This window comes from Zalophus californianus, chromosome 4 (genome assembly GCF_009762305.2).
Source record: "Zalophus californianus isolate mZalCal1 chromosome 4, mZalCal1.pri.v2, whole genome shotgun sequence".
NCBI lineage: Eukaryota > Metazoa > Chordata > Mammalia > Carnivora > Otariidae > Zalophus > Zalophus californianus.
Window position 1 is genome coordinate 182,030,613 of NC_045598.1, and position 22,808 is coordinate 182,053,420.

General features: G+C 40.9%; 1 protein-coding gene across 12 annotated transcripts in view; it reads left to right on the forward strand.

The window, feature by feature from the left end:
• Window positions 1–20,774, forward strand: part of PHF20L1 (PHD finger protein 20 like 1) — a 72,912-nt gene extending 52,138 nt beyond the window's left edge. For 8 of the 12 annotated variants that reach the window (XM_027585244.1, XM_027585463.1, XM_027585534.1 and 5 more), the window contains 7 exons: window positions 5,898–6,062; window positions 9,330–9,511; window positions 10,511–10,610; window positions 12,193–12,388; window positions 15,839–16,205; window positions 17,444–17,609; window positions 18,977–20,774. In XM_027585244.1, the coding sequence (XP_027441045.1) occupies window positions 5,898–6,062; window positions 9,330–9,511; window positions 10,511–10,610; window positions 12,193–12,388; window positions 15,839–16,205; window positions 17,444–17,609; window positions 18,977–19,119 (1,319 nt within the window). In that variant the 3' untranslated portion in view covers window positions 19,120–20,774. The remainder of the gene's footprint in view (window positions 1–5,897; window positions 6,063–9,329; window positions 9,512–10,510; window positions 10,611–12,192; window positions 12,389–15,838; window positions 16,206–17,443; window positions 17,610–18,976) is intronic. The other 4 variants (XM_027585390.1, XM_027585836.1, XM_027585601.1 and 1 more) reach the window with 2 other exon arrangements.
• The last annotated feature ends 2,034 nt before the right edge of the window (window positions 20,775–22,808 follow it).

Below are 22,808 nucleotides of genomic sequence, written 5' to 3' on the forward strand. Positions count from 1 at the left end.
GCCACTTCATGCTAAATACATCTCTAGATTCAGTACTGATTCTACAACTTACAGTGGAAGAGTAAGAAGCCAAAAATAATACAGTCCATCTTAAAGAATAAAGAGAAAAATTACTATTCAACTATAGTTTAAGGCAGTGAGGCGTTTGGAAGAATAGAAGTTTTAAGGATAGGAGAGTCCAGAGCATATACATATATCAGAACTCGGTTTACACACAGCTGGCATTCTTAGATTAGCGGATAAAGGATAAACCTTTCAGTCAATGGTATAAGAAATTTATAATCCACATGGTGAAGAAAAAAATGAAAGTAGGATTCCTACTTTACACCATATGCAGCCATCAATTCCAGGTTGATTAATGATGAAATGTGTGAAAGACAAAAACTAAAACTTTGGAAGACAGTATAGGAAAACATCTTTATGATCTTGGGGCAGGGAAGGATTTCTAAACAAAAAGTGTTAATTGTAAAGGAAAAGGTTGAAAATTTGACTAGACTGAATTAGAGAATTACACTAGAGAGGGGTTCAGTGGCAACTAGATGAAGCAGAAGAAAGGATCCGTGAACTCCAAAGACAAGGCAGCCAAACTCACCCAGTCAGAGGAACAAAAAAGAAAACAGAATGAAAAGAAAGGATAGATAAGGGCCTGATGGGACAACACCAAATGGACTAACTTTCACATTATAGGTGTCCCAGAAGGTGAAGATCTTCCATGCAAATGGAAACCAGAAAAAAGCTGAAGTAGCCTTATTTCTATCACAAAGTAGACTTTAAAACAGATGGTAATAAGAGGCAAAGATTTGCTGTTTTAAAAACGAGTTTTAAAAACTAAAGTCAACTGGGTAATTTCAGAGTCAGTAATTGATGGTAAATTCTTCAGATTTTTAACTCTCTCACTAGGCCCCAAATCCTCTCTCATTGTTTCTGCATTTTCTTTCTCTCTAAAGCTGCCAGCGTACGTTTGACGTAGGGTCAAACAGAGGATTGAAAAGCTTGAAACTACTTTCCAGAGAATATCTTGAACATACCTGTGCACTCGTGTGCTTGCATTGCCCCTTGTCCGTTCTCCCCTCACCCTGTTCCTTCACACACAGCCCCATGGGGCCCAGACTCCAGAGAACCTAAAGTCAGGAAATTCTGGAGCATTGTGAACAAAAACCATTAATCACAAATGCATTTGATTTGTGAATACCCTCCTGTGAGGGTGTATCATCATGCAGATTTGAGAAGCTTCAAACCACAGGTAAAACTGCCAGGTGAACTCCCGAGTGACCAGAGGCTTGAGGGGGTTTGGTGGACTCGGGTACCGCAGCGGGGCCGGCCAGGACTCAGGGCAGGAAGGGCGGGCTGTTCAGGTCCCTTTCCGCTGCGGCAGCACACAGGTCTGCTCCAGGACTCACCAGCAGACACCAAATCGGAGTGTGCTAAGCTCCCCTGCAAGCGGAGGGAAGGTAACAGGGAGGGGCTGACCAAGAACAGATGAGGAGCAGGCCACCCTTGGTGGCACAGTAAGAGAGCATTGAGAATACAGGAGGCGGTGGTTGGCAACTTGGAAGAAAGAGGGCGATCCGGATTAGTAAGACTGAGAGAAAAAGTTACTGAGAAAATTGGCCCCTCAGAGTTGTGTTCCGAGTTACGCTGCCCCTACTTTTAAAGAGCCATTAACCCTTTAAAACATGTTAATATATTTTTATTTTATGAATGAAACGAGTTTTATATCTTGTTTACATTTTAAAATCAGACCTATAAATGAAAATCTTAACTTTGTAAACAGAATCCTAGCAAATACTTAAAGATGCACAGAAGCATTGCTTTTTATACACAGCAGGTGTGGAGTTCGGTAATCACAGGCATCTTTGCAATTAATTATTACATTTGAGAATTTATTCTGGGTTATTTACATTCATCTTGGAAGTGACACTTCTCCAGATTAAAATAGAAGAGGGGTCTTTAAGCTGGAAATAGGGGGTTTTAAATAACTTTAAAATTTCAAAGATGTCTTAATTTTAAAACATTCACATTATTCCTACTTGAGGTTCCTAATATAATATGCATTTTATTCTACACTTACTACCACCAGGGAGTTTTAAAAATTCTTTCTTAACACTTATTTTGGATATCCTGCTGGTGCTTATTATGTACCAAACGTGCTGTAGGCATTTTATATACAGTGGTTTATTTAATCTTCACATTAACTAATGCTTTACAGTGGAGCCTCTTATACCCATTTTAGAAACCATGAATGGAAACAAATAGAGTTGTCCAAGCTCACACGGCTATTGAGTGGTGAAAAGCAGATTCAAAGCTGGGCAGTCTGGCTGCAGTCTTAATTGTAGCTTGAACCATCATGCTCCGTTCTGTTACTTCCTGGGCCTTAGAGAGTGTTTGCTAGATTGTGCATTCTTCCCTCTAGCAGGTTTTACTTGTCTCTACTGGCATAGTAAGTTCTGACAGTTGTCCATACGAGAAATGGCCATGTTGGGATTTGAGTGACATCTTTGCCAGTTTTTCCCTTTGTCCCTTTGAGCCAGTCACGTCATCTCTTTGTCTTTCCTGTGTCTGTAAATATTAATAAAACGAAGGCATACAGAGACTTAAAAGAACTAGAATGAGAAATGCAAGGAGAATCTAGAGCATTGTGCTGTGAAAACAGACACTCCCTTCCAGGAGCTGTAGGCAAGCCTTATCAACATATCGTAAGAGTGATAAACACGCGCAAATATCTACTGGGAAGGTAACGGTGATACAAACTAAGTTCTGTCTGTGGTGTAGAGAAGCTGGAGTGATCAAGGAAGGGGCTTTACGTGGCAGATTACAATTGATCTAACCCTGAAGCCGGCAGCAGACCTTTATTCCCACTAGCCCCAGGGACTGGCATGGGGAATGCAGGTGTGGTGCAGAGTGCCGAGTTCTTTTCTGCTGCTGATACCCCGTAGAGAGCTTATATAGCAGCCTGTTTTATTTGTAATGCTAAATTGAGACTTCCACCATTATTCTTACACTCAGGCTGTACTTGTGCATTTACTTTGCTAAGAGGGCGATATAGCATGTCATCGATAAAAGGGCAGTTTTCAAAGCTGAGCGTTGGGTTCAAATCGTCACTGCAAAGCTTATAGCTTGGGTGCCCTTTGGTGAGTTATTTAAATTGTGTAAATGTCAGTTTCCTCACGTATAAAATGGTAATAATAGTTTGTGCTATGTAGCTTTATTTTTAGGATTCAATCAGGTATTCGTTGTAATTACTTAACACAGTGCTAACTAGCATTCAGCAGCTGCCCTTTCCACCCTGTGCCCAAGTAACAGGGTATGGGGCAAGCTGTGTAGAGACTGGGGCCAGGAGAGGCACAGTAGCCCTGTGCTACTCCAGGATCGCTCTGCAGTCTCATACCGTCCGCAGCATCCGGGAGGGTCCCCACTCCTGACCTGCTGGTGGTGAGGCCCAGGAATCTGCTTTAACAAGCTTTCCAGTTTGCGTTGAAATCCACTGGTAACGCATTTTGGTTAAGAGGAAGGCTCTGTAGTCGGGCTGTCTGGGTTTGAAGGCTGGCTTTGTAAAGATAGCTATGTCTTCTTGGGCAGTTTAACCTTTTCTGTCTCTGTTCTTCCACTTGTAAAATGGCACTAGCAGTTGTAGCTTCCTTATTAACTGTGAGGATTAGAGCACTTAGAATCATGTTTAGCACACAGGGGGCACCCAGGAGATGCGGCTGTGCTGTAGTATTCAGTGGTGAGTGCTGTGGTAGTGTCCAGTTGCTGCCGTCACAGAATACTACATATCAGAGACTTAAAACAACCTAAATTTATTATCTTCAAGTTCTGAAGGTCACAAGTCCAACACGGGTCTCGGTGGGCTGAAATGAAGGTGTCAGCAGGACTGGACTCCTTTCGGGAGGCTCTAGGGGAGAATCCATTTTCTTGCCTTTCCCAGTTTCTAGAGGCTTCTGCGTGTCTTGGCACATGTCCCCCTCACCATCTTCAAAGCCAACAGTGGCCACTCAAGTCTTTCTCACTTCACGTCACTCCAATGCTGACTCTTCTTTCTCTTGCACCTTTAGGGACTCTTGTGATTACATTGGGCCCACCCATATAATCCAGGATAATTTTGAGGTCAGCAGATTTGCAGCCTTAATTCCCCTTTGCTACAGAACCTAACACAGTCACAGGTTCTGAGGATTAGGATGTGGACGTCGTTGGGGACCATTGTTTTGTCCACCACAACCACCGACTTTAGATGGATACTCACTGCACACCAGCATTGGTATTGCTCTTCTCCTGGAAACTTACTTTCCTACTCTTGACCTTTCCTGCACCTCTTCCAGTCTTTTCCGCCTCTTTCTATTCCCTAACTTGCCTCAGATATCCTTTGCCTCATACTCAGTTGAGGAAATAGAAGCCACCAGATGAGAGCTTGCTCATCTTTCCACAACTATGTGCTTAGCTATGTATATCCATCATCTCCTGCTTTGCCTCTATGATAATGGAGGCAGTTGTCTTTCTGTTCTTAAAATCCTGACACTTGTCACCCTGCCTCCCCTCATTTTTAGATTTTTTGTAGACGAACTGTAGGATCGCCCATCTTTAAAAAGCCTTCCTCTGGGGGTGCCTGGGTAGCTCAGTCTGTTGAGTGTCCTACTGTTGGTTTCGGATCAGGTCATGATCTCAAGGTCCTGGGACTGAGCCCTGAGTGGGGCCCCGAGCTCAGCAGGGACTCTCCCTCTTCCTCTCCCAACTTCTCTGTGCCTCCCCCCCGCCCTGGGCTCTCTCTTTCTTTCTAAAATAAATAAAATCTTTAAATAAAATAATCAACCTCCTCCAGACCTGCATTCCTTCTCTGGTTTCTCCTCCCTCTTACTCTTCAGCTCCATCTCAGAGCCGCTCTTTCAGCCTCTTGGTAGTTCAAGCAGAAGCCTGGAAACCGCCCTGCTGACGCCAGGCCAGCCCCGCCTCTGCAGTCTTCAGATCTGCAGGTCACTGCCTCTCTGCCTGTCAGCCTTCAGGCCAGCTGCCTTCCTCCCAGGCCAGGCCTTGGCGCCTCCTGCCTGCAGCTCCCTGCCCCCTTCCTCATTCCATAGCTTCAGTAGGCTTTGAAAACCGGAGTCAGACTTGTGTCACGCTCTTTTTGCCGCATTTAGGATAAAACTTGAAAATGAGAACGTGTTTAACCGGACCCGCTCCTGCCCCTCTAGCCTTGTTTCTTCTCTCTCTCCCTCACTGTGCTGTAGCCACGGTCTCAGATTGTCAGATGTACCAGGCTCTCCTCTGCCTCAGAGCCTTCCCAGGCCCCCGAATCCTGCCCTCTCCTGTCTGTCCCTGTCATCACACCCTGCTCTCCTGGAAGCTGCAGGTGGCTCCTCCCTGTCCTCCGTCTGCAGGACTCATGCATGCTAAGCTGAGGAAGACAGGACTTGGATTAATTTGTTTTCAGGAGGACCAATTAATTTCATTCAGATGTTTTTTGCTGAAAAATGTATTAATTGAATTATCAGTGTAATGATTGACATGCGACACATTATGAGCACCTCTTTACAAATTGCAAAAACAAAGTTAATTTCCATCTTGCACATCTTACTGTAAACATAGCTGTGATTATAATGGAGAGAAACTGTAGAAATAATCCTTTTTCACGTCTGGACTGGCTAACAAGAGTTTTTGGTACCAGCTAGAACATGGTGCTCCCTGGTGGTATGTGTGTACTGTTGGGGTACAGTTCCCCAGGTGTTCTTGCCCAGCCCACTTTATCAGATACACCGCCATCTAGCTAGCTGTTTGTGGGTAAGGGAAGGGGGGCATGGTTATTTTATGTCTTGTAAAATGTAACTTTCTTGTTAGTTTTTATAGTGACTCTTCCTGATGATCTGACACTTTATTAATATTTCTTTATGTATCTTATGTTACAGACTATTCAGACTATGAAGACAGTTCTCTAGAATTTCTGGAAAGGTGCTCTTCTCCACTAACTCGATCTTCTGGGAATTCTCTGGCTCTGCGAAGCATGTTCACGGAGAAAAATACAACATATCAATACCCAAGGGCAATTTTGTCAGTTGATCTTAGTGGTGAAAGTATGTGTAACCATGTAATGCTTAAACAAGTCTTAAGATTCTTATATGGGGAACTGAGCTGGAAACATCCTTCAGTGAGGGCTTATCTGTTTACACCATTTAAGAAGTTATCCCGTAAACTAATATGAACATCTCAGCAGTAGATAGTTGAGCTACTTTAACTTCTATAAAGTAAAATTGGCTTTTATCATTAACTGTAGGACAGATGGTGAGGAAGCTTCTAGTGTCTCCTATGTACTGATGATTATGGGTGTTTTACGGGCGGATTCGGAATCTGTCAGGTTGCCCTGCCGGCCATCCTGGCGGCTGTGGGGTTGAGCATGCTCACCTTCCGGGGCTTTCAGCAGTGGGGGGAGACTCTCCCCACGCAGACCCTGATGTTAGTGGCTGGAGACTAGAATAAGGGACGGGGTCTTCATCTTACGTAAAACCCCAGGGATACTGACGGCTGAGCTCACTTCCGGCCTTCTTTCTTCTGAGGGCCCGACGTGGTAGGTCCTAGGTGATGTGTTTTCATTTTCACGGTTACCACTTGCATTCTAACAGGCCCAACTCCTGTCTAGCCTACTGTGGGGAAAAGCGTCGTCTTCCCTTTCTCCTAAAATAAGCACATGGCACTTTTGAGATTTATCATTTTCAAACATTGAGGGGAGGGAGGAAAAAATTCCTCTTCTAACAAGCACAGGTCCTGTGTTCCCTTTTGGGTCAGTGGCTCTTCACCCCAGGTGTCCGTGACAACTGTCTCTGTGATGCTTTGAAATGACCAATCCAGAGGTGCTGCAGAGCCCGAATGAGATTTCCAGGAGGGTAGATGGAATTTCTGAGTGATTCTTTGGGTTGACAATCATGTCAGGACCTTCCTGGTGGAGGCAGTGAGGTTGGAAAGTCATCACTTGACACAGAGTGCTGGAGAACGGAGGGGATATCTGGCTGGCAGTGCCGTTGGAACTAGATGTGTGAGAGGGGGTGGCAGGGATGTCACGGGGGGGTGCCCCCCGTCCTGCCCCGTGTGTGACTGAGCCCTGAGCTGGGAGAAAGGACAGGTGTTGATACAGGGCGCAGGTCTTCGGCCAGAGGTTCTCAAGTGTTAGCATGCATCAGAACCACCTGGAAAGCTTGTTAAAACACCTTTCTGGGCCTCATCCTCAGAATGCCTGATGCCTAATGAGTTTGCACATGATGCTGTTTTAGAATCCACACTTAGAGAATGTGGGAAAATAGCAAGGTAGTTCAAGGGGTAACAGTTGGAAGAGAATGGTGTTCCTGGGGCCACTCAGTTGGAGCTGTTGTCCATGTGGTATTTTGGTAGGAGAGGGAACTTTTCTTTTCTTTTTAACTTTGAACCTATGGACCCATTTACTCAGCCCCTAGAATTCAGCCAAGCATTTATATGATGCTTGGGAATTAGTTATTCAAACTAGGTTTTCTGGCCAATATGTTAAATTTGCATTCTAACACCTTAAAACCTGGTTATTTTGGCCATGAAAGCATATGTGAGACACACACTGATTCCTTTAATGATAATAGTTTTAAGTTTATTAATTCTGTTATGATTACCATCCATATAACGCCACATAAATGCTGCAGCAATGTTTGAAACTGTTTATTCGTGTTCTAGTGTGCCATTTTGAAACATGAACTTGCATTCCCAAAGGCCCAAGAGAAAATACTGATTTTGGATTTAAGATGAATGAATGGAATTTCCCCTCTAGGTTCTCAAGACTACTCATATTATTATTAGAAGGATTTTATAATGGCTAATTGTTTACACCTTGAAAATTTCCTGTATTTCTCTAATACCATTTCTACTGACCTCACTTTCTCCAAGATGTCCTAAGACCCTAAAGAAAAGAAAATGTTTATTTTCCTGTAAAACATTAACCTTTCATAAGTCAAAAATAAAACATTCAAAAACAGGAAAAAAATCAGATTAGAAGCTAGTAGAAGAAGCATTAAGTCTTGAAATATTTAAAATATAAACAGCATAAATTTTTTTAGTTTGCATTTGGCCATCTTTCTGGTCTGATCGTCTGAAAAGAGAATTTTCTCTGGCTATGGACTCCCTCCTTGGCTCCTCCAGAAGCATTCTGGAGCGGCTTACTATGTATAGCAGGCTTCATTCTAAGCACTGGCTGTGGAGCATTCAGTAGTACAGAGCCCTTCCTGCCTCGGCTTGTTGATACTCTACAGGGGAGGTGAGTAAGGAGCAGGTGAAGGGGTGGCACAGACTGTGGCTAGAGGCTAAGGGAGAAGGAGCCGCCTCTGTTGCTCAGGTGCTCCGTGGATTGGCCTCCAAGTACCTCACAGAAGCTGGCAGGTCTTTGACCATGCGGCTCCCGCCTTCCTCTGTCCACACTCCTGCTGAACTTTAGTGTCCTGTCATTTGTCGTAAATAAATTTTTCCTTGTGTATGCCCTGATTTTTTTTTTTTCTCAATGGCCTGGGCTAAATTGTCGCCTTTGACATCAACACTAGTACAAATACAAACCTAAAACTTGGCATTTAAGTTGATGTATATGTAGTGGTCATCCATACGATCTAATTTCTAGAATATACTTATTTTTAGAAGATTTTAATCAAAGTGAAATTTTGAAAATTTGTAAATTCCTTAGGGAACTTTCTGATGTCAATTTAAGGAATAGTGGTGACATCATTGAGAACATAGGCTCTGGAGTCAGGTAGTCCTGCTATGCAGTCAGCTTTACCATTAGCTGGCCGCACTACTCGAGCAAATAATAGGTCTTCTATTTGAAGTGCTTAGTATAGTACCTGTTGCATAGTAAGTGCACTGGTGGTTGTAGATACTGACACCGTTAAGAATAGTAATACTGATATTAGACTCCAGGCAATCTTCCTTTCGCTGAAGTGCCTTGACTGTGGTACAAAGAACAAAACCCGTTCTTTTTACGACCCCTGATTCTGGGGAGGATGAAAAGGACTAACATTTGTGAAAGCATTTGAAAACTATGCAAATTTGAATTATTATCAACCTTAGCCATAACCTCGATAAGCACCAAGACTAAGGGATACTTTCCAAGCTACTCGTAATAGTGTAGATGTTAAGATGTAAATAAAGTCGATCATAACTACCTAAGCTTCAAAAATCATCTGTTTCTTTGTTCAGAGACCTACTCTAATCTCATTTGTTTGGCCTTCCTTTCTAAATACTTAATAGCTTACATTCGCTTCCTTTAGCTCCTTTCTATCTGGAAAAATGACACAAACATAGGAAAATAAATGCTGAGTATACTTTTGTGTATATTCTAGACTTATCAGATGTGGAATTCCTAGATGATTCTTCAACAGAGAGTTTGCTTCTCAGTGGGGATGAGTACAATCAGGACTTTGATTCAACCAATTTTGAGGAATCTCAGGATGAAGATGATGCTCTTAACGAGATTGTGCGGTGTATTTGTGAAATGGATGAGGAGAACGGCTTCATGATCCAGGTAACCAGTCTTCCCTGTCATAGCAAATAATTATTTCAGGTGCTCAGCAAGTACATCAGGGCTTCCATGTTCTTTTGTCACTCATGGTCCTGTTGAAAACAGGTCTCTTGCTTATCACATTTAAAATCCCAGCAGTAATGATGAGCAAATCTCTTCAAATGAAGTAGGCTGCTCTCTCACCTAAGGATCAATCCCCCCCTCCCCATATGAGAGTGTTGAGTTTGAGGTCTTCAAGCTGAAATTCTGGAATCCATTCTTTGAAGCCCTTAGGGTGGGCGGGCATCCACATTGAAGGGTAGAGCTTAGCAGCCCTTCTCTTACTGGCCTGGATCCCTGTTGTTTGTAGCCTTTAAACAGGCAGATATGGAAATAAATGTTTCCACTAGTGTCAAAAATTGTTGCAAGGATTAAGCATTACGAACCCCCTCTCCCTATAGGAAGGGTATATTTAAGAAAAAAGCGTAACCCACGTTTTATGATGACATTTGGAAGATTTGGAAATGTTACAGGAATGAAGAAAGAGTAATGTTTTTCTCCCCCTTTTCAAAGATTTTCTCAAAAAAGGGAACTGCAAATTTATAGGGTCACCACACAGGTAATACTTTTAAGAAGTCACTGCTACAGGCATTCCTATGAACTTGTCTTTTTTTTTTTTTTTTTTAAATGTCCACAGTTTCATAAGCTATTTTAAGGATGTGTTGGCCTAAAATTTAGTGGGAAATAAATGAGAGCAATAGTTTTGTGTGTGTGTGTGTGTGTGTGTGTGATTTAAGTAATCAATCAAGGCACATTTTAATAGCTGCACCAAGAGGAAGTTCTTGAAGTAGCCAACTCTTTCAAATATAAAATTCATCATACATCGGCATTTGCATTGTTGTGTGGAATAAGAATGGAGCTGTGGGTGGCAGCAGGAGATGGCCACGGCTAACTGAAAGGGGCTCTGTGGTCATGTCTAGTGAGCAGACCTGTGACTATAAGCACTCCTGTGTTTTCTGGCAGTGTGAAGAGTGCCTCTGCTGGCAGCACAGCGTGTGCATGGGGCTGCTGGAGGAGAGCATCCCCGAGCAGTACATCTGCTACGTCTGCAGGGACCCTCCTGGTAAGCCTCCTCCCCATGCTGACTGCCGGGCCCCCTGAAGATCTGGTTACCAATTCCTTAGCGTACCTGCTGTGTAGGATACTGTTACTTCATCAGTTAAATTCTGTGTCCGTGTTGACATTTTACAATAGTTGTCATTGTTTGTTACAGTTTTATTTTCCGTGTTAATTACCTAGGCCAGAACATTAGCCTCATTTCATTAATGTAACTACTACATTACTGGAAGGACAGAGTTACACATGTCTTTTTCCTGGAGAAGAATTAGCCCCGTAGTGTGTCCCTGTGTGTTGATTTCTAAATAGGTTTATGTGTGGCTATTTGAATGGAACTGTATTCTGAATGTAACTCCTGGTTTGTTTGTTGTTGTTTTTTTTTAAGATTTTTATTTATATACTTGATGGAGAGAGACACAGCGAGAGAAGGAACACAAGCAGGGGGAGTGGGAGAGGGAGAAGCAGGCTTCTGGCTGATCGGGGAGCCCTGTGCGGGGCTTGATCCCAGAACCCTGGGATCATGACCTGAGCCGAAGGCAGATGCTTAATGACTGAGCCACCCAGGCGCCCCTCATGATGTGGTTTTAAGAAAGTTCCTGACTGTGTTGCATATCCAGCTCATTTTAGCTAGATGGGATCTCCGATGATCACGGTCTGTCCCTTTATTTTACCAATGAGACAACTGGAACACGGAGGGTTTCATGCCTTGTGCACAAGGATAATAGTAGACATGGCAGAACTGTGATGAAAACCTCTCCCTTTTGACTCCCTGTCCAGTGCCTTCCTCCATGCCAGAGGCTCTTTGAGTAGCAAGGTTTTGCATATTGTATACACTTTCAGCTACCCAGGTAGAAAATAACTAGATATTCTCAAATAAAAGCCTGTCGGGTCCTCCTCTTGTCTAACTTAAAAAAAAAAAAAAAAGAAAGAGAGAAAAACAGTAACATTAGGAAGCAGGAGAATGATTCAGACCCATATGAATATAGACGTTTGTTTATTCATTCAGCAGTCTTTATTAGATGCCTTCTGTTTGCCAAATGCTGGTAAGAGGTAGGATGATTGATTCTAAGCATGCCTTCCACTGCCTCAGCATAGTAGGGGTCACAGACACATAAGCAACTAATTTAATAGACATAGTATTGACATTGGTAGGATTATATAGGACCCTGTGAGATCCTGGAGAGGGGTCCTTATTCGCTTAAGTAGAACTCTATTTCATCTAGTTCAAAACAAATGTTTGTGAGAGAACGGGTACCCCGTCTAGTTTCTGTCCAGCCCTCTCAGCCTTTCTACAGGACAGATGACAGACACATCAGAAATGCAAAGCCGTGCTCTCAAGGTTCCTCTGCAGGTGTCCTCTGCCCTGAGCCCATCTTAATGGAGTGTGTTCTCCATAGCAGGCCGGAGACCCCGAGGTTGGAGGGGCTCTCTCCACACCAGCTCCTCAGAACGCCGTCTTGCTCTTCTTTTGAGTGTGTTCTTAGTACCAGAGCTCACTTTGCTTACTGAATAGTGTCAATAAGATGGCAGTGGAAGGAAATCTGAATAAGTGGAATCCTTTGTCCTTTTAATGTCACCTTCATCTACAGGTCAGAGGTGGAGTGCAAAATACCGGTATGATAAGGATTGGTTGGATAATGGGAGAATGTGTGGGTTATCGTTTTTAAAAGAAAATTACTCTCATCTCAATGCCAAAAAGATAGTTTCCACACACCACCTGCTTGCTGATGTCTGTGGTGTCACGGAAGTCCTGCACGGGCTCCAGCTGAAGATCGGCATACTGAAGTAAGTGAGGAGCCTCAGGGTCACGGGTGGCGTGCGCTTTAATTCACAGTAATCAGGCAGCCTTTTGAAGGTTCAGATGAGCAGTTTGGAAGGCAGAAGAGATATTTGAATACATTATAACTTTTAAAAATAGGCAGGATTAATAAACTTTTTGGATGAATAGCTGCTTCCTGCCTGTTGTCCTGGAATGAACAAGTGTGGTTGAAGGTCACTACCACCTCTGCCATTCCAACAAATATTAGTCCCTGCCCAGCTGTTTCGTGTGCTTGCTGTATGCACAAAATTAAGTACAGTTGCTTGGTGAACTGGTATTTTGTGCCGGAATAGTGTCCAGATGAAGTAGATTTAATAGAGTATTTTTTAATTACCTTAAGATGGACTCTGAAGGGAGCAGGTCATAGAATCCATCCCTCTGCTGTGCACCGAATGGGTTTTAGTCATCCCAGACTCTTTTCCCTTAAGAAAACAAACAAAAAACCCAACCTGAGCTTCCCTAAGTAACATGTCTTGAGTGTTCTTGAAGCCCATGTTTTCAGTTCTTCCTAATCCCTGGCTAGAATTCTTCTCCTAAAAAAATATTTTATGTAAAACAGGATGATTCACTGGTTCTTCACAAGATTGTCTTCATTTTGACTCACTTGCCTGGGCCAGAAACTTGCCCTTTCCCCTCTTTCTATCCTTGTCTGTCCACCTTTCACTTCAGCCTGGTGTGCCAAGACACCTATCCACTGTAATTCCTTAACACTGTTCTGTGCGTTTCTGTCTCCTTCATACTGTCCCAGCCCAGGCTGTTCTTTTCACGTGAACCATTGCCACACATTTTTAGTTCTCTGTGACTCCAGTCTTGTACTCTTGGAGTTCATCCTTCTTATTGTTGCCAGTATGATTTTAGTAAAAGATAAATAGGAGCTTGGGGCACCTGGATGGCTCAGGCGGTTAAGTGTTTACCTTTGGTTTAGGTCATGATCCCAGGATCCTGGGATCAGTCCCCATGTCTGGCTCACTACTCAGTGGGGAGTCTGCTTCTCTTTCTCCCTTTGCCCCTCCCCCCTGCTCTCGCTCTCTCAAATATATAAATAAAATCTTTAAAAAATAAATAGGAGCTTGTCTCTTTTTCAGCTTCATATCCCACAGTGTATTCCCGGCTCTGCAGCATGCGCTCTTGAGTCCTTCCCTGCTATATATTCTGTTGTTTTGTTGCCATTACTTCCCTCTCGCAGTTGTTTTCCCCAAATGTCGCAACTTTACCAAACCATAATCCCTGAGCGAAGCCTGCTTTATCATAGTTACAAGCCTTTACTCACACTTAGAACAACCTTCTATCACTAGTCTTTTTAGCAGATGCCTTTTCGTGATACTTGCCTGACCAGGGATGATCACACACCCTTCTTGGCAAACTCCTTATGTACTGATGTTGGCACTTCGGTGCACTTTGTTGTCTCATGTCCATCTCCCCTTACTGAACCATGAGTTCCTTTAAGGTAGGGCTTATGTCTTATTCATCATTTTGTTCCCAGTGCCTAGTGTAGGGATAAGTACTCAGTGACTATTGGATGTAATTTGCTTCTGTTGAATGTCATAAATCTGAATATGAATTTCTTTATAAAATAGGCATGCAAATGTTAAAACTTGAGGAAGGAGCTAACTTATTAAAAAGAAAGTCTACTTCATGCCAGAAGTTAGTGCTTTAGTATCAGATTTCACTTAATCCTTAAAATAAGCCTGAAAAATAGATCTCCTCTCATTTGATAGATGGGTAGTCAAAGATAGAGAATTACTTGATTAAGCTCAGTGACAGAGCAGGACTTGGTCCATTGGACAGACTATAAAACTAGCTTTCTGCTATGCCTTTACTGTGAAAGAATTTTAGTGTTTTCTGATATTAGATGTCCAAAAGATAAAATTTATAATTTCAGAACAATACTTGGTTATTATTAGAAGAAAACTAATTTGACCCCCGGGTGTTTATCTAACCTGGAAATAATTAATTCACAAACATTATTGAGCTTTCTGAAAGGTTTATGCCTCCTGAGTATTTCCCTTTCTTATCAATTCTGATGAAAGAATTCTGGTTTCACTCACTGCAGAATTTTAATGACTAGAATTAGCTGTGCAATATCACACACGTTTAGCAAGGACGGCGATAAAAGGGCATTATCATAGACTGTGGGTGAGGGCGTAATCAGTGCAGCCTCTTAGGAGGCTGCTTGGACAGTACCTGTCCCATTTAAAATGTGTACCAATTTTCCAGCAGCTCCGTACCTGACTGAAATATCCCCGCTCGTGTGCAGAGATCACATGAACACGCACACGTGTCTGTAGGTGCAAGTGGGCTGGTGAACCCAGACTGTTGTATATGAGTACTGTTCAGCTACTAGAGTAAAAGGGAAACGTCTGTGTCCTGAGGGCACAAGATGCCCATGTATGTTATCTCTCAAGAAGGCAAACTGAGGGCCCCATTTGTATAAAAAGAAAATATGTGCTTATCCATTTAAAAAATAATTTTATATGTGTAGAAAACGTCTGAAAGATTATACCTCAGGTTTTTATGATTGCCATGGTAGGGAGGTTTTTACCTTGTATGCATTTATTGCCTGATTTTTTTGTCATGAGCAAGTATCACTTTTTGATTGAATGAAGGTTTTAAAATATGCTCATATAAAAGTTTTTTGTGTTGTACAATTTTAAAAAATACAGTGAAAGTCAGTAGGAAAAGAAATGCATCTAACAAATGATGTGAACCATCAAGATAATTACATTTATCATTGCCTTTTTTTTTTAGGATTTTATTTATTTATTTGACAGAGAGCGAGAGCAGAAACACAAGCAGGGGGAGTGGGAGAGGGAGGAGCAGGCCTCCCGCGGAGCAGGGCGCCCGATGTAGGGCTCGATCTCAGGACTCTGGGATCACGACCCGAGCCAAAGGCAGATGCCTAACGACTGAGCCACCTGTCCCTGCCTTTTTTTTTTTTTTTTTTTTAAGATTTTATTTAAGAGAGAGAAAGAGCACGAGCTGGGGTGGAGTTTGCTGAGGGAGAAGGAGAGATAGACTCCCTGCTGAGCAGGAACCTGAGATCATGACCTGAGCCCAAGGCAGATGCTTAACACACTGAGCCATCTAGGGGCCTCTCATCATTGCTTTTCTACCCGAGTATTATTTCTATAAAATGGTGAGAATTCAAACTTCGGTTTAAATTCTAGGGCAAGTTACCTAAAGAATACCTCTGCTTTTGTCTTGAGCCCCTGCCCTCCTTCTAGCCTGGCTGTCTTGGTGAGTCTAGGTCTTCAGCAGAGAAGTGGGGATCAGTCTGCCTGAGTCAGCACACTCACTGAACTGAAGGCACGGACAACCAGGGGTTATCTGTATCATTTTACTTTCTGAAATTTATTATGGCACTAAACTTGTTTTCTTTTTTCCCTGAATTCCTCTTTCTCCAACTTTGCTTTAAGGAATAAACATCATCCTGACCTTCATCTCTGGGCTTGTTCTGGGAAGCGAAAAGACCAAGATCAAGGAATTGCTGGGGTAGAGAAAAAAGTAGCAGTGCAAGAAACAGTTAATGTAGAGGAAAAGAAATACCATGTGCAGAACCATAAAGAACCACCTCGTTGGCCCCTAAAAATGGAAGGAACTTACATAACAAGTGAGCACAGTTACCAAAAGCCACAAAATTTTGGTCAAGACTGCAAAGCTCTCGCAGACCCTGGGAGCTCAGATGATGATGATGTTAGTAGTTTTGAAGAAGAACAAGAATTCCACGCAAAAGATAAAAAACGTTCACAATACTCAGTGAAAGAAGATGGAATGCCTGAAAAGGTATAACTAGTTCATTTGTTTTGGCTTGGAAAATATGATAGACCATAGGAAAATTTTATGAAATAAAACATACTGAATTCCCAGCAACATTATGTTTATATTTCCAAGTTCATAAATATTTTGTTGGGTAAAGACAGTTTTTGCTTTCTCTATTAGAAAACACTGGCCATTTGAACACTGAATTATCCCCTAATTCAGAGTTGTAGTAATTCAGTGAACTTTTGCCCCAACCACGGTTTCAGTTTTATAAGCACACTTAGATTCCTCCGAAAACTATGAGCCACACTTTTTTCCAAATGAAGATGTCTGTGTGTGAGAATGTGAAAGTGTGTGTGGGTGTGTATATATTAATACAGTATGTGTTTCAGATAAAAGGTGGCATTCCAGTCTTTCTTTTTGAAATTTTAGCATACTTGTTTATGCGTATCAATTCCATTATGTGATACGCTGAATTCTTACAGCTCTTTGGACGTTGAATTTCTATAAACTTTTTTCCTGTTCATAAAGATTGTCTAAGAAATATTGTTTCATTTTTCATTGATTTTCAATTAGCAGTGCCACTTTAAAATTAGTTCTTTATTTTTCGGGCCTGTTTTATCGAGGAATTCACTGTAAACAAATAAATTTGGGAAGTCTATAGTTCATGATATTTGTGGCAAATGATTTAGTCAAATTAACATCCTTTTTATGAAATGAATTCTTTCTGGTGAGTCTGAATTCAGATTTTTTGTGTATGTATAAAGCATTTTGCACTTCTTAAGTTTTTAAAAAAATTTTCATCTTTCTCTTGCCTTACTGATTTACCTGCAAGAGTTAATTACAGTCTGCAGTTAATTAAACTGGCCTTTGTCAGATTCCATGATTTTTCCATCATTGCTTTCTGCCTTCACTCCACTTATGTCATTAGTTTAGAGTCATTTATAGAGGGGGTTAGTCTAAATGAGCTGGGCTTTCTCATTACAGAGTATAAGTAGCAACTTATTTCTTTACATGTCTTGTTGGATGCTCTCCACGCTGTGGAGCCCCATGCTAGGCTTTGTGGAGAGACATGGCAAGCATATCTGCTCTTTTAAGGACCATCAGATATAATTTAATTACGTGCTAGCACTTCCTTTAAAATATTCTAAGAGTCCAATTGGATTTCACTGATCATTGTGGTAATGAGGTGTTTCATGTATCTTTCCCGTTATGACATTACATTTCACCCAATTTTGTTTTTTTCCAATGGTTCTTTGGAGAAGAATCCAGCTGAAAGGAATACGGTATTTATTTATAATGATAAAAAGGGCACTGAAGACCCAGGAGACTCACATCTTCAGTGGCAGCTCAATCTCCTTACACACATAGAGAATGTGCAGAATGAAGTTACCAGCAGGATGGACCTAATAGAAAAAGAAGTTGATGGTAATTTTAAGAAAGAACTAAAATACAGTGATTATAGCATGTAAAGTGTGTTTATTGTTGTTATGAAGACGTTATGTAAAGTGTTTTAAATTATGGGATGAGAACTGTAGATGCTGTCCGTACTGTTAGAGCATCTTGCTCCTTCACATTGCATTTAATAAAGCTGGTGTTTGGGGTCTTTTAGGCTGAAAACAATATGACTGGATATTATCTCATTTTTCTTAAAGGTGGATATTTATTAAATACTGCCCATCTGCTGGGTGCACTATAGAGCGCATATGGAATATTAATTAGTTTCATTGAACTTCATTTTCTTTGGAAGTCAGTGTAAGGGCCTTAAGCATATTAAAAATATGGGGGAAAACATTTTGTATCTTTGCTCTCACTGTGGTCAGTAGGAAGTGAAATTAACAACAAGAAGAAACTCCCAGAAGCTCAAGTAGATAAACCTTAAGTTTGCACACACATTTTCAAATGGTTTTCTTTGATATTTTTCATTTTTATCAGACAGGGCCCTGAGGAGTGGACAGGAAAGATTATCCCCATTTTATAGTTGAGAAAATAGAGTAAGATTACCTGATTCCTAATCCAGTGGGGTTTTTTTCTAACCTCATACATAAGATTGTATTCCCCCCCTTTTTTTTAATTTCACCCCACAGTAAGTTAGAGCTCCTACTGCTTTGTTTTTCCCTGAGAAAAGAGGAAATGGAAACTGAGTTCAAAAGCAACTTCCATTTAGTTTAAGCTAGCTTTTTGTTACTTTAATGTTTTGAGTAGATTTTTGATGGGAAAAAAATGCAACTTGACGCTATCCCTTATTATTAATAAAAAGTGGAGTAACTAATTGCATTCTGCCTAGACTTCTAATATGCTTACATTTTTTTTAAAGTAATGATAAAATAGTGGGACTGAAAAGGAAGCTAAGAAATTGCCACCTCCTTTCCTTTGTTAAAAAGAACTTCCTGATTTAAAAAAAAGAATGGTTAGAATAGCTAAGTTTTATTTAAAATGAAGTAGAGATGATTTAAGTCTAAAATAATAAGACAGCTTCAGCAGGCACAGGAAACTGTTCCCTATTCCAGAAGAGAGTAGAAGGAGATACTCAAAATGAAATTAGTTTATGCCTGCAAAGGGAAAAAAGTACCTAAAATAAGAACAGAAGTTACCAAGAAGGACTAGAGCTCTTGTGGGGTAAGATATAATATAAAGGATGCTAAAGCCTCTCCGAAATGGCTTGAGTATATTTATGGCCTTCTAGAGAAAGGAACGTGAACTCTGTCTCCATCCTTGTCCAGCCTTCCAGTTATGCCATGTTATGACTTCTTCCAGTTGCCATTTCAATTTGTTTGTTCTGTTCTCTCTTTCAGTTCTGGAAAGCTGGCTCGATTTCACAGGAGAGCTGGAGCCGCCTGACCCTCTTGCAAGACTGCCTCAACTGAAACGCCATCTCAAACAGCTCCTGATTGACGTGGGCAAAGTACAACAAATAGCAACTCTTTGCTCTGTATGACAACAGTGAAAACCTAAGGAAAAGAATGTGGGTCTCCTCAGTTGATAATCTTTATTATCCACATGACTGCTGAGTGGATAGTTAAAAAAGTGTAGTGATGTTTGGTCATTTACTGATTTGTGACATCAATAGGATGGCACCTTGGAAAGGAAAAGGAAGAACAACCTTTCTCAAGGAAGCTAATATTAGACAAAGATTATGAGCAAGCTACATGCTAATGTGTTATATGCCAGGGATCAATGAAGTTGAATATAATTTATACCAAGGAAATTGAGTTGGCAGGATTTTTCAGTAGTTGCTTTACATGAAGCTCGAGATACGTGTAGAAAGGAATATGGTGTGTTTATATAATTTTTAGTAGAAAGATCCATGTAATAAACCAGCATTTGGCCAAAAGCAAAATTGTAGAGGCAAGGAAATTCTGGAGAGTTCTATAAGGTTGCTATACGAACTGTCTTCACTGCAGTTGATCCAGCTGCACTGAAGTTTAGAGTATTTAAACTTTCATGAGATCATGAGCTGTTTCTTAGGTGATGAATGTTCTTAATCAGAAAACTGACAGTGGAAGCCTCACTTCTGAGGAAAAACAATTGTGGAATTCTGACTTCATTATGATTATATATTTTTAAAAATGCCAGATAATTGGAATTTCTTGCAGGCATTAAGCTCATTACAAACAGAATGGCTTGCAGAAGGGTCAGTGTGCCAAATGATGATGACACTGCTGGAGAGAGAAAGTTAAATGTCATGGGAGTTCCGCTCCCAGGTCTTGCGGATGCCATCAGCCCATCAGAAACATAGATGTGTCATGTAGACTATGTATGTCCTATATATAGTTGAATTCAGGACTCAGGCATCAGCATACAGTTTGATCCTGAGTATGCTTGGTGTTTGCCTTCAGATAAAAATTGTAAATAACCTCAGCTGGGATGAGGAGTGACAAAAATATCAAAATAATTTGTGGCTGTGGATTTTTTGACTGCTGGTAGTGGAATACTGGAAAAGCTTCATTTCTGAAGATGAATTTTATTTTTAAAAAATACATGCGCACTCAAAACTTTTAGCTTTGATCACAAATGGACAGATTTCTGAAACCAAAGGCAACTAAGTTGCTGAGTTAGCTCTTGCTGGATTTTGGGCCCAGGTCCTCCTGTCTGCCAGTGCTCTTGTGAGTTGCGTGCCGCCGCCATGCTCCATACGCAGGTATGCGTAAGTGTGTGTGCTTGTTTGAAACAAACACTCAACGTACATATGTACATATCCTACACATATTTATATCTGCACATATCTAGTTTTATTACTATAGACCATAAGAGTTGGTGGTTAACATGAAATGTTACCTTTTAACAGACAGTTTTTAAAAATTAAAAATGTATGTACAGGTTTTGAAACTTTTTTAAAAAGGAGAAAAAGACTGTTCAGAGGAGGCTATTTGATGATATAACACTTGAATATTTTATGCCTCATTCTGTTTATCAGTTCTAGCGATCTGTGTAAATGCATTTTAGAACTGATACACAGTAAACTTGAATTTATCTTTGATAAGAATACATGCCACTGTACATTCAGATATTATTTAAATTTGCAAACACACTGTTCTATATGTAAGGTACTGTATGTAAAACTCTTTATTAAAACTATTCCACATATCCTAATATTTCAGCTTGCCTTTTTGCGGCCTTATATTTTGATGTGAAGATGATTAAAAGAATGTACAAAACCATCATTAGAAATTTTTATTGCCTTTTGACATTTTCCAACTTGACAAATGTGCCAAAGATCAACAAACATAAGATATGGTCCTGTGTATTTACTTATTATACATTAACTTTATCAGAGATCTTACTGGGAAATGAAAAGCTTTAGTAGAGGTGATGGGGGTACTTGCTTTAATTTGTATATTAAAGTAAAAAAAAAATAGTGCCTATATTCCATGTGTGGCGTAAACTTCCTAAAGTCTGTATTATCTTTCATTTGTGTTAAAAAATAATGGCTCTGATCTTTTCCCTGTTGTGGTTAGATTCCAGACATTGAATTTGTATCTTTTTTTTTTTTTTCTTCTTCAGAGTGGAGCAAATAGCATCCTTAACCTATGAATTGTGGAGTTGCCTAGATTCTTGTCACATACACAGAAGACCCCTTCTACCTAGTGATACTCATGTTCTCTGTCCTTGGTGACCACAGGTTGATGTGCATTGTTCTTGTAGTACCTTATAATCAGATTAGTTTGTTAGCAGCCAGCAAATGAGAAGTTCCATTAATATTTAGATTAGTAAATTTTTGCTCAGGTTTTATGCATATGAATTGAAAGTCTGAATTTTTTAATTTAGATTTTTAAAGTAAATCTATGTCAGATTACTTTTATGTACATACCCATTTAATTTAGAGTATATCAACACTTGGTTGAAGTAAGCTGAGCCTTTCCCTGTTTAAAAGTATAAATTGGCTTTTGAGAAGTAAGTCCATTGTGAGAGGTTTCAGATGAGTTTCTTTCCACTTAATCTTTCTTAACAAATATATGTCAGTATAAGCAATAAACTAGAGAGGGTGTTTCTTGAAAAGATAACTTTTCATTGCTACCCAGACAGAACCAAACGAGCACTAGTGGGAGGGATCCTTAGCATGGTACTGATAAATGTAATTTGTATTTCCTCATACCTGTGTGTGGTCCTACTGACTGTTCTCAAACTTAAGGACAGTGCACTCTTTCCTTAAAGGAATTCAGTCACTCTCATAATTTCCTAGCACTCTTATTTTCACTGACTTATTTCCTCTCATTTATTCATATTCCACATGTTTAAAAAAAAGCACCCTTTATCCCCTCCAGTCACCTGGACCTCCTCCACCTGCACTCTCTGCTGTGACATTACACTGAGAGCCCCAGCTTGAAACTCATAGTCTCCCCGTACCTGTCCCATCACCACCTGTGCAGGCTGCTCAAAACATGCTGCTTGCCCCCTTTGCCATCTCTAGTTTTTTATCACATCATGTTGTGGAGGTGTTAATACTGGCCTCCTGAAATTTTAACCTTCCTTGTAGTTCATGAAAATGGTCACTTGCCAGGCTAGAAGATTCACGCTTCCTGAGCACCTGCTTTGTGCCAGTATTGTACATTACCTGCAGAATCCCGTTTGATGCTGGTGTGGGTAGTTGGTCAAACAAGATCGTTTTTCAAGATGGGGAAGCTGAAGTATAGAGACATTTAGAAACATGTCCTCAGTAAGATTTAAGTGGCAGGTTCAAGGTGCAAACGCTGTGCTGTTCAAGCTCATGGTCTTTTCCTAGCAGAGGTGCGTTTCAACTGATGTCAGTTCAGTTGTCTTCTCTGAAACCGCTAGTGACTCACTGTTTCAAATCAGTTCTTTGTCATCCGATCTCAGATTCATTTACGTACAGCCTCACTGTTAGATAGACTATGCTTGTTTCCATGTCTTGCCTCCTTAACATTTCCCTCTTCTGGAAGATTCTCCTTTGTTGTGTCTCTACAAACCTTGGCAGTTATTCAAGCTTCAATTTCTCTTCCATATCCAAGGGCTCCTCTTGTACCCTGCATTGTTCCTGCGTGCAGCGTTCCCTGATGTCGTTCCTCCTCAGCAGGAACAATGAGGAGCGACATCAGGGAGTGCTGCACCTGGCACTTAGTGGGGCAAGCATGAGCTTTGCAATTCTGCCACTCACGTTTTCACTCT